The 12,238-nt window shown below is 45.4% G+C and overlaps 1 protein-coding gene across 3 annotated transcripts in view; it reads right to left on the reverse strand.

Moving 5' to 3' along the window:
- Positions 1 to 822: 822 nt before the first annotated feature.
- LOC139274778 (deuterosome assembly protein 1-like) overlaps positions 823 to 12,238 on the reverse strand; it is a 288,549-nt gene continuing 277,133 nt past the window's right edge. For all 3 annotated transcript variants that reach the window (XM_070891467.1, XM_070891468.1, XM_070891466.1), the window contains one exon: positions 823 to 1,220. In XM_070891467.1, coding sequence (XP_070747568.1) covers positions 1,008 to 1,220 — 213 coding nt within the window. In that variant the 3' untranslated portion in view covers positions 823 to 1,007. The remainder of the gene's footprint in view (positions 1,221 to 12,238) is intronic.

Here is a 12,238-nt window from a genome sequence, read left to right on the forward strand (position 1 = left end):
GACCACAGTCAAAGAAGTACTTTTGGAGTGCAGTCACTGTTGTAATGTAGGAAACACGGCAGTCAATTTGCGCACAAACAAGCTCCCACAAACAGCAATGTGATAATGACGAAATAATCTGCTTTTTTGATTGAGGGATAAATATTGGCCAGGACACCGGGGATAACTCCCCTGCTCTTCTTCGAAATAGTGCCATGGGATCTTTTATATCCACTTGAGAGAGCAGACAGGGCCTCAATTTAACATCTCATCCGAAAGACAGCACAGTGCTCCCTCAGCACTGCACTGGAGTGTCAGTCTAGTTTTTTTTTGTGCTCAAGTCCCTGGAGTGCAACTTGAACCCACAACCTTCTGACTCAGAGGCAAGAGTGCTACCCACTGAGCCACAGGTGGGAATGAAACACATGTTACAGCATCGCCTAACTTGAGAAGCAAGTAATGTAGGACTCAAAACATAAGACAATACAATAGAAAAACAACAACAAAGCATGTGATTGAAATATTGTGACACAATTGTCACCGTGACATAAAAAAACATGACGGTTACAAGAATTAAATATTAAACAGGAGCTGGATGAAGGCACAAGACATTTGATATATTATATCTATAGAGTGAATTAACGTTAGGTATATGAGGCATGTGTGTGTGGTACAAAAAGGTCTTAATGATACACTCATTCCTTGTGATTTTCCCAACAGGATTGTTTTCTTAACTCATGAATGACAATGAAAGGACAGTGTTTATAATCAAATGTAAAATTGATCCTAAATGAACAGAATATACTTTTCATAAAGATATGTACCAAAACATTAGTATTATTCACATAAAGTTCAACTTAAATGATAGATTTTGTAAAAAAAAAATGCATACAATTTTTTAGTAGTTGCAGACATGCACACACTCAATTCATTATCATCATCATAGGTTACTGTGCTGGTCACGGATGTTGCAAGTCAATTAATTTATTATGTACTACATATTCTAATCTCAAGAGATCCATACTATTTCAGATTTCTTGACAAGTGCATTGACACCATAAACCTGCGGTATCAGGCATATCCACTTTAGCTCCAACATACATCTTAACTGTATGCTTTGAATCAGTCTGCAGTTCATCGATGTGGGAAGTAAGCAGCTTCTCCAACAGTCGGGCTCGTTCTTCTTCTTCTTCAAGGAAATGCTCTGTTACTGAAGAAGTGTCTGACATCTCTGTGGGAGTCTAAACATTATAAAAGTAATATTTCACTTCAATGACACTAACAACACTTTATTATTAAAGATAACATTGAAAGTTTAGATGATCCTACTGAATAATTGTCCTGTTTTCATTATTTTGCAATCCTATTTTTCTTTATCGTTTCAATCTAATTAGCAGTCTAGTTACATTACGTTTTAAATGGTTTTCTCTCCTCAGATACTGTCCCTCACAATTTTACAACTCCCGTCATTATCCCACTCGTGAAAAGACCTACCCTTGACCCCTTTGTCCTTGCAAACGACCACCCCATCTCCAATCTCCCTTTCCTCTCCAAAGTTCTTGATCGAGTTGTCACTTGTCAAATCTGTGCCTTTTTCCCCACCATTCCCTATTTGAATCTCTCAAATCAGGTTTCCAGTTTGGACACAGCACTGAAAGGGCCCTAACTAAAGTCATGAATTATAGCCTCTGTGACTGTGGTGCATTATTCCTCTTCAACCTCTCTGCTACTTTTGACACGATTGACCACACAATCCTCCTCAAACATCTTTCTTCTGTTGTCCAGCTCTGTGCGATTCCCCACACTAGCTTGCACTCTTAACTATCCGATCGTAGCCGGAGCATTTCTGCTCCTGTATCGTTACAATGGAATCCCCAATCATGTATTCTTTGGTCACCTCTTTCATCTACCTGCTACCCCTTGGCGACATTATGTGTAGACATGGGGTCAGTTTCCACTTGTACGCTGATGACACCCAGCTCTATTACTCCACCACCTCAGTCGATCTCTCTACTGCCTCTATGCTGTCAGATTGCTTGTCCAATCTTGGATAAGCCGCAATTTCCTCCAGTTGGCATTGGCATGACATCGGCTCTTGCTGCAAACTGCGCACTCTCACCACCTATTCTTTTTCCCTCCCCAGTCATTGCCTCAGGCTGAACCAGACTGCTCACAATCTTGATAGCCTACTTCGTCACGAGCTGAGCTTCCGACCCTATATACTATCTGTTATGTCTTGCATAAAGAATCTGACCAGATACTGTGAGCTCAAAGTAACGTATGACCATAGTCCTTTATTCATGTCTCCAGAGTGCCTCCCCAGCATGTGAGGCCTCCTTATGTACAGGTGCTCCCAAGGGATTGTGGGATCCCTTGGGACTCCAGGGGATGAGCCCTCTGGTGATTAAACAAGGTATTTACAGGTTTACACATATAACTACACTCCCCGCCCCGCCCCAAGTCAATAGTGTAACTATTTACAATGTGAGTCGATCTGGGGCCTTCCTTTCCCTGGTTGATCAGCAAATGCTGGTTTTGGTGAGTCGCTTGTTGGGCCCTCACTGAGCTGCTGCTGGGCTGTTGCAGGTGATGGGTTCTGCTTCGTGGTCAACCGCTGGGTCGGTTGCCACTTGTGTGTGTGTTGGAGGGTCGAAAAAGGTAGAGACTACTGTGGGTTGTTCTGGATAGTCCGTGAAACTAAGTTTGGTTTGGTCCAAGTGTTTCCTGCAGGTGAGCCCATTTGAGAGTTTGACCTGAAACACCCTACTCCCCTCTTTGGCCACAACAGTGCCAGGAAGCCACTTGGGACCTTGTCCATAGTTTAACACAAATACAGGATAATTAATCTCAATTTTGTGTGACACATTTGTGCGATCATGATATGTATTCTGTTGAAACCGCCTGCTCTCTACCTGTTCGTGTAGATCAGGGTGGACTAACGAGAGCCTTGTCTTAAGTGCCCTTTTCATGAGCAGTTCAGCGGGGGGAACCCCAGTGAGCAAGTGGGGTCTTGTGCGATAACTAAGCAGGACTCGTGATAGGCGAGTCTGCAGTGAGCCTTCAGTTACCCTCTTCAAGCTCTGCTTGATTGTTTGCACTGCTCGCTCTGCCTGACCATTGGACGCTGGTTTGAACAGGGTAGAAGTGACATGTTTGATCCCATTGCGGGCCATGAACTCTTTGAACGCGGCACTGGTGAAGCACAGCCCATTGTCACTCACAAGGACATCAGGCAGGCCGTGCGTGGCAAACATGGCCCGCAGGCTTTCAATAGTGGCAGCGGATGTGCTTGCCGACATTATCTCACATTCAATCCATTTGGAGTACGCAACTACAACCACAAGGAACATTTTTCCCAAGAATGGGCCTGCATAGTCGACATGGACCCTGGGCCACGGTTTGGAGGGCCAGGACCATAAACTTAGTGGCGCCTCCCTGGGTACATTGCTTAACTGAGAACATGTGTTACATTTGTGCACGCAGGACTCTAAGTCTGCATCAATACCGGGCCACCACACGTGGAATCTGGCGAATGCTTTCATCATTACGATGCCTGGGTGGATGCTATGGAGATAACTGATGAAAGTGTCCCTGCCCTTTTTTGGTACCACTACCCGATTATCCCATAGGAGGCAGTCTGCCTGTATAGACATTTCATTTCTGTGCCGCTGGTACGGCTTTATTTTTTCCTGCATCTCTAACGGGACACTAGACCAACTCCCGTGGAGCACACAGATTTTTTACTAAGGACAGTAAGAGGTCCTGGCTCGTCCAGGTTCTAATCTGTCGGGCGATTACAGGTGATTGCTCACTCTCGAATGCTTCCATTACCATAACTAAATCTGCGGGCTGTGCCATCTCCACCCCTGTGGTGGGCAATGGCAGCCTACTGAGAGCATCGGCACAGTTTTCTGTGCCTGGCCTGTGGCGGATGGCGTAGTTGTATGTGGACAACGTGAGTGCCCATCTCTGGATGTGGGCCGATGCATTCGTATTTATCCCCTTACTTTCAGTGGAAAGTGGAATATAAGTGGCTTATGGTCGGTTTCCAATTCAAATTTGAGCCCAAACAGAAATTGATGCATTTTATTTAGCCCATAAACACACGCTAATGCTTCTTTTTCGATCATGCTGTAGGCCCTCTCAGCCTTAGACAGACTTCTGGATGCATAAGCGATTTCCCAGATTCATTAGCTTGTTGCAATACATACCTGACAACATATGACGACGCATCATATGCTAGTACCAAACGCTTACATGGATCATACAACACAAGCAATTTGCTTGAGCATAACAGTTTCCTAGCTTTCTCAAAGGCATTTTCTTGGCTTTTACCTTATATCCATTCATCTCCTTTACACAGTAAAGAGTGCAATGGTTCTAACAGTGTGCTAAGACCCGGTAAGAAGTTACCAAAGTAGTTCAGGAGTCCTAGAAACGGCCGTAGCTCCATCACGTTCTGTGGTCTCGGTGCGTTCTTGATTGCCTCCGTCTTCGAATCGGTGGGCCTGATGCCGTCAGCCGCGATTCTTCTCCCCAGGAACTCTACTTCAGGTGCCAGGAAAACGCACTTCGAGCATTTTAGCATGAGCCCCATGTGATTAAGTCAACTAAGAACCTCCTCCAGGTTCTGTAGGTGCTCGACGGTTCCCCTACCTGTAACCAAGATGTCGTCCTGGAAGATCACGGTGTGCGGGACCGATTTCAGCAAGCTTTCCATGTTCCTCTGGAATATCGCCATGGCCGATCGAATCCCAAACAGGCATCTGTTGTAAATGAAGAGACCTTTGTGTGCATTGATGCAGGTGAGGCCCTTTGATGATTCCTCCAGCTCCTGCATCATGTAGGCCGAGGTCCAGTCCAGCTTCGTGAACATTTTCCTCCCGCCAGCATCGCAAATAGGTCGTCTGCCTTTGGTAGCGGGTATTGATCCTGCAGGGGGAAACGATTGATCGTTACTTTGTAATCACCACAAGTTCTGATGGTGCCGTCTTCCTTGAGGACTGGAACAATCGGACTGGCCCACTCGTTGAATTCAATCGGTGAAATGATGCTCTCTCTTTGTAGCCGGTCCAGCTCAATCTCCACCCTCTCTCTCATCATGTATGGTACCGCTCTTACCTTGTGATGGATGGGTCGCACCCCCGGAATCAAATGGATCTGCAGTTTTGCTCCTTGGAACTTCCCGATGCCCGGTTCGAACAGCGAGGGGAACTTGTTTAAGACCTGGGCACATGAAGTCGATGGATGAGAGCGCTCGGATGTTGTCCCAGTTCCAGCATATCTTTCCCAGCCAGCTCCTGCCGAACAGCATGGGGCCATCGCCCGGTACCATCCAGAGTGGTAATTTGTGCACCGCTCCATTGTAGGAGACCTTTACGGTAGCACTATCAATTATGGGAATCAGTTCCTTTGTGTACATTCTCAGTTTTGTACGAATGGGAGTCAGGACTGGCCTTGAGGCCTTGCGGCAACACAATTTATCGAAAGTTTTTTTGTTCATTATGGACTGGCTCGCGCTCTTGTCCAGCTCCATTGACACCGGGAGTCCATTTAATTCAACCTTCAGCATTATCGGGGGACACTTTGTGGTAAATGTGCGCACCCCATGTACTTCTGCCACCTCAGTCTGAGGCTCTGGTTCATCGTGATCCCCCGTGGATCTGTCCTCCTCTGCAACATGGTGGATTGCAGGATTAGCAGGGTTTGCAGCTCACCTGCACATATGTTGGTGGTGTCCCATTGTTCTACAGCCCTTGCAAACGCATCTTTTGAAGTGGCATGAATGGAAGCGATGATCACCTCCGCAGCGCCAACAAGGTGTTATTGGCCTTGCATTCACCACCATTGATGGTGGACTCTGAGACATCTGCGGACGTGCAGGTGTAGGCATGTGAGTCCTGCCCTGTACATTACGATTCGAAAACAACATTACTTTGTTCACAGTACTTGCAACAGCACTTGCTGAGAGATTTGCTTGGTATTGTCACTGGTGGTGATGAACGCCTGGGCTATCGCCATGGCTTTACTCAAGGTTGGGGTCGCTACAGACAAAAGTTTGCGAAGTATTACTTCATGGCCAATGTCAAGTACAAAGAGGTCCCTGAGCATGTGCTCCAAGTGTTCTTCAAATTGGCAATGTCCTGCAAGGTGTCTTAGCTCAGCGACGTAGCTCGGCACTTCCTGGCCTTCAGACCTCTTGTACGTGTAGAACTGGTACCTCGCCAGAACGTTTTCCTTCGGGTTTAGATGCTCCCGGACCAGTGTGCACAAATCATCGTACGACTTCTGTGAGTTTCGCTGGAGCAAGCATATTTTTCGTGAGGCCATACGTTTGTGCTCCGCAAACGGTGACAAGGATCGCCCTTCGTTTGGTAGCATTCGCTTCTCCTTCCAGCTCGTTGGCCAGGAAGTATTGGTCGAGTCGCTCCATGAAGGTTTCCCAATCATGTCCCTCCGAAAATTTCTCCAGGATGCCCACGGTTCTCTGTATTGTTGCGGTGGGGTTCATTATCTGTATCTCATCGCCAGTTGTTATGTCTTCCATAAAGAATCTGACCAGATACTGTGAGCTCAAAGTAACGTGTGACCGTAGTCCTTTATTCAGGTCTCCAGAGTGCCTCTCCAGCCTGTGAGGCCTCCTTATGTACAGGTGCTCCCAAGGGATTGTGGGATCCCTTGGGACTCCAGGGAATGAGCCCTCTGGTGGTTAAACAAGGTATTTACAGGTTTACACATAACACTATCCATCACAAAGACTAGCCCATCTGCTGCTGAAACCCTTATTTATTGCTTTCTCACCACCAGACTTAACTATCCAATGCTTTGCTGACCGGTTTTCCATTCTCCAGCCTCTGTAAACTTCAGCTGATCCAAAACTTTGCTCCCATATCCTATCCCGCACCAAATCCTTTTCAACAATCACACCTGTTCTCACTGACTTACAAAGACTCAACACCTCAAATTTAAATCTGTTTAAATCCTTTGATGACTTTGCTCCTCCCCATCTCTGAAACCTCCACCAGCCCACAACCTCCCACCTGACTCTGGCCTTTTATTCAACCACCCCCCCCGCACCCCCCTTTGCCTCACCATTGGCGGCTATACCTTCGACAGACGAAGCCCATGGAACAGAATTCCCTCCCTAAAACCTTACTCTCCTTTTTTAAACTCCTCTTTATAACCCAATTCTTTGATCAATTTTTTGGACTCCCCTCTTATTATCTCCTTCTTTATCCTGGTATCCATTTGTGTCTCATACTCTGCTGTGCAGCACTTTGAGACATTGCTTCTACATTATAGGTGCTTTATAAATGCAAGTTGTTTCATTATAACAAGACATGTTATAATGCAACAACTTGCATTTATATCTTCAAACAGTAGATTGTTTAGTGATGCAGTACATTGGTATTCTAACATTGGCATGACATTCCCCCAATCAATTAGGTTTTGATGACTGTTGGCAAGGAGACAATGAGAGAAGGTCAAGCATTTCCACACAGGAAGACAGGAAAGGTCAGATGGCATGTTCTTGTAGATTGATAAGGAAGCACAAGACTACTAGTATGTATCATAATAATAACATTTATTTGCAAGTTACATTACATTAACTTGTCCATTACATTAATTGTTTACATAATATTGCATATATTAACAATAAAATACACAACTACACAAGTGAGCTTGTGTGCCAATAACATCCCATCTGATTTCTTCACACAGTGAGGAGTGGACCACCAGCCATCTCTATATTGCAGCTTCTTTCTTTCGTTTTCTTATTGTATTTCTCATCTTCTGGTTCACTTTTTTTCAGCTGAAGTCAAAGGCGAGACAGAAGGCATCCTAGCCATAGGCTCCTGCTGCAAATCATCAACTAGCCAGTTCAAATCTTCCTGCCATTGTAGAAGTAGTAGGCTAGGACTGAGAGGGTGCCAATCAGAGTGGTTGTAAACATTAGGAAGGTTCTGAGATTTGTTTTCAGTGAAATGTTTTTATAACTGACAGGATATGTGCAACATTAGAGAATGCCTGTGTGAAGGAGTAGGAGAACAATCTCCAAATTGGAGAGTTGGTAGTTGTGGACGAGAGTTACATGTCAGCCAGCAGCTGAGTTGAGTTTGATGTCAAAGGGAGATTGTGATACCAAACAGCGGTCTCAGATATTGGTTAGTTGAATGTCTCCCTTATGAGCTGTGAAAACAGCCCACACAATTCATTTACTATTTCCTGAGAGATCTGCAGCCTTCTCCACCATTTTCAAAGTGTCCTAATGTAGTAACCCTGCATAGATCTGCAGACAGGGAAATGCATCATCATCATAGGCAGTCCCTCGGAATCGAGGAAGACTTGCTTCCACTCTAAAAATGAGTCCTTAGGTGGCTGAACAGTCCAATTCAAGAACCACAGTCCCTGTCACAGGTGGGACAGATAGTCATTGAGGGAAAGGGTGGGTGGGACTGGTTTGCCGCATGCTCTTTCTGCTGCCTACGTTTGATTTTTGCATGCTCTCGGTGATGAGACTCGTGGTGCTCAGCGCCCTTCCGGATGCACTTCCTCCACTTAGGGCAGTCTTTGACCAGGGACTCCCAAGTGTCAGTGGGGATGTTGCACTTTATCAGGGACGCTTTGAGGCTGTCCTTGTAATGTTTCCTCTGCCCACCTTTGGCTCGTTTACCATGAAGAAGTTCCAAGTAGAGCGCTTGCTTTAGGAGTCTTGTGTCTGGCATGTGAACAATGTGGCCTGCCCAGCGGAGCTGATCAAGTGTGGTCAGTGCTTCAATGCTGGGGATGTTGGCCTGGTCGAGGACGCTAACGTTGGTGCGTCTGTCCTCCTAGGGGATTTGTTGGATCTTGCGGAGACATTGTTGGTGGTATTTCTCCAGCGACTTGAGGTGTCTACTGTACATGGTCCATGTCTCTGAGCCATGCAGGAGGGTGGGTATTACTACAGCTCTGTAGACCATGAGCTTGGTGGCAGATTTCAGGGCCTGGTCTTCAAACACTTTTTTCCTCAGGCGGCCGAAGGCTGCACTGGCGCACTGGAGGCGGTGTTGAATCTCATCGTCAATGTCTGCTCTTGTTGATAAGAGGCTCCCGAGGTTTGGAAAATAGTCCACGTTGTGCAGGGCCACACCGTGGATCTTGATGACTGGGGGGCAGTGCTGTGCAGAGAAATGCAGCTACCAGCTGGCAGGGGATGGAGCCAACCAATTGTGCATGTTTCATGTGGCATCTCTATGCTGGTCCTCCTGGTTCTTCTTTTTCTCCAGATAGCACAGTAACAGGGGAAGGCCAAAGCGAAACCTCAGTGGTTCCCAAGTTCCAGGTTACAAGATAAAAGTTAAAAAAGAAAATGAAAAGTTTATATTAAAAAAATGATAAATCATAAATATAGCTCTGAGTGAGGAGCACAGCAGCTCGTGCAGTTTGCTCTGGGTGTTCTATGACCTTCAGCTATGCATCAGTTGTGGCCTGGCATAAGCAGGCCTCAATGTCTCATTCTCCAAGGTGTTCTCCTCAGCAGGCAGAACCCTGGAGGAAAGTTTAGCTCTGAATCTACAACAACAACTTGTATTTATGTAGCACCGTTAACGTAGTAAAAATGTTCCAAAGCACTTCAAAGAAGCGTTATAAACAAAATTTGACACCGAACCACAAAAGGAGATATTGGGCCAAAAATTGTGGTCGGAAGCTTCGCGCGGTGGATACCTCCAACTGGAATTTTTTTTAACGAAAGTGGTCCCAGAGGAATGATCACCATCTCTGAGGCCTAGATGCGCATCCCAGTGCAGAGGCCCAAGCATCCCGGGAATGTACGGGCATCCTGGGATCAAGTGGGCCTGGACCATCAATGTAGTATTCTCACTCATAGTAATGGGAGCTCCAAGCTCCCATTACTATCAATGAGAATATCCCTAAAAACAAAAACAAAAACCGCAACACATAAATAAAAAGAACACTTCACTTTTAAAAAAAGTAATAGAAATTAAATTAAATTCAATGTTTTGCTAAAAAAATTATTTTTTGCAAATTAAAAAAAAATGTTTTAATAGTGTTAAACATAAACTTATCTTCATGGGCAGGTTTTTAATATAAGTATATAAAAATAAGTAATAACATTAATTTTTTCTATCTTTTAAAACTCTTATGCTGTAAAAGCAGGCCTTATGACTTGGCCTCCACAGCCTTCTGTGGTAGAGAATTTCACAGGCTCACCACCCTCTGTGTGAAGAAACTTCTCATCTCGGTCTTAAATTTCCTACCCTGTATCCTGAGACTGTGACCCCTTGTTCTAGACTTCCCAGCCATGGGAAACATCCTCCCTGCATCCAGTCTGTCCAACCCCGTCATAATGTTTTACGTTTCAATGCGATCCCCTCTCATCCTTCTAAACTCTAGTGAATACAGGCCTAGTCGACCCAATCTCTCCTCATACGACAGTCCTGTCATCCCAGGAATCAGTCTGGTGAACCTTCACTGCATTCCCTCCATGGCAAGTATATCCTTTCTTAGGTAAGGAGACGAAAACTGCACACAATACTCCAGGTGTGGTCTCACCAAGGCCCTGTATAACTATCCAGTCGTCTTGGTTAATCCTTGCCACTGGACCAAGACCTAGCTCTGTCAAGCCGTGTGATGGCTGGTGTGCAACGGTCACCACACGGTAAAAAAAATTCACGCTTCTTCCACCCTTCAAGATGTAGTTCGGGACCTGGAATATTAGGTCCTTCATTGAAACATCTGTGAACTCATCCCTTTTTGGCGTGGAAGAAAGTCATCCTCGTTTTGAGGGACTGCCTCTGATGATGATGATGTATAATTGTAGTAAGACATCCTTGCTCCTGTACTCAAATCCTCTTGCAATGAAGGCCAACATACCGTGTGCCTTCCTAACTGCTTGCTGCACCTGCATGTTTGCTTTCAATGACTGGTGTACAAGGACACCCAGGTCCCTTTGTACATCGACATTTCCCAAGCTATCACCATTTAGATATGACTTTGTCTTTATGTTTTTCCTACCAAAGTGGATTACTTCACAATTATCCACATTATACTGCATCTGCCATGTGTTTGCCCATTCACTCAACCTATCTAAATTGCCTTGCAGTGTCTTTGCATCCTCCTCACAATGCACAATCCCACCTAGTTTTGTGTCGTTAGCAAACTTGGAAATATTACATTTGGTTCCCTCATCCAAATCATTTATATATATATTGTGAATAGCTGGGGCCCAAGCACTGATCCCTGTGGTACCTCACTAGTCACTACCCGCTACCCCGAAAAAGACCCGTTTATTCCTACTCTCTGTTTCCTGTCAGTTAACCAATTTTCAATCCATGCCAGTATATTACCCCCAATCCCATGTGCTTTAATTTTGCACAGTAATCTCTTATGTGGGACTTTATCAAAGGCCTTCTGAAAATCCAAAGACACTACATCCACTAGATCTCCAGGGGCAAGGCCATGGAAGGATTTGAAAACAAGGATGAGAATTTTAAAATTGAGACATTGCTTAACTGGGAGCCAATGTAGGTCAGCGAGCACAAGGGTGATGGGTGAACTGGACTTGGTGCAAGTTGGGACATGGACAACAGAGTTTTGGATGACCTCAAGTTTACTGAGAGTCGAATGTGGGAGGCTGGACAGGAGTGCATTGGAATAGTCATATCTAGAGGGAACAAAGGCATGGATAAGGGTTTCAGCAGCAGATGAGCTGAGGCAGGGACAGAGTTGGGCTATGTTACGGACGTGTAAATAGGCGGTCTTAGTGATGGCATAAAAGTTCATCTCGGGGTCAAATATGACAACAAGGTTGCGAACAGTCTGGTTCACCTTCAGAATGAAGTTGATGGCTAGGGAACGGAGTTTGTGGTGGGGACCGAAGACGATGGCTTCGGTCTGCCCAATATTTATTAGAGAAAATTTCTGCTCATTCAGCATTGGATGTCGGACAAACAGTCTGACAATTTAGAGACCATGAAGGGGACGAGAGAGGTGGTGGTGAGGTAGAGCTGGGTGTCGTCAGCATACATGAGGAAACTAACGCTGTGTTTTTGGATGATGTTGCCAAGGGGCAGCATGTAGATGAGAAATAGGAAGGGGCCAAGGACAGATCCTTGGGGGACACTAGAGGTAACGGTGCGCATGCGGGAAGAGAAACCATTGTAGGTGATTCTCTGGCTATGATTAAATAGATAAGAATGGAACCAGATGAGTATGGTCCCACCCAGCTGGACGATGGTGGAATACATTGGAGGAG

The sequence above is a fragment of the Pristiophorus japonicus genome, chromosome 10 (genome assembly GCF_044704955.1).
Source record: "Pristiophorus japonicus isolate sPriJap1 chromosome 10, sPriJap1.hap1, whole genome shotgun sequence".
Taxonomy (NCBI): Eukaryota; Metazoa; Chordata; class Chondrichthyes; family Pristiophoridae; genus Pristiophorus; species Pristiophorus japonicus.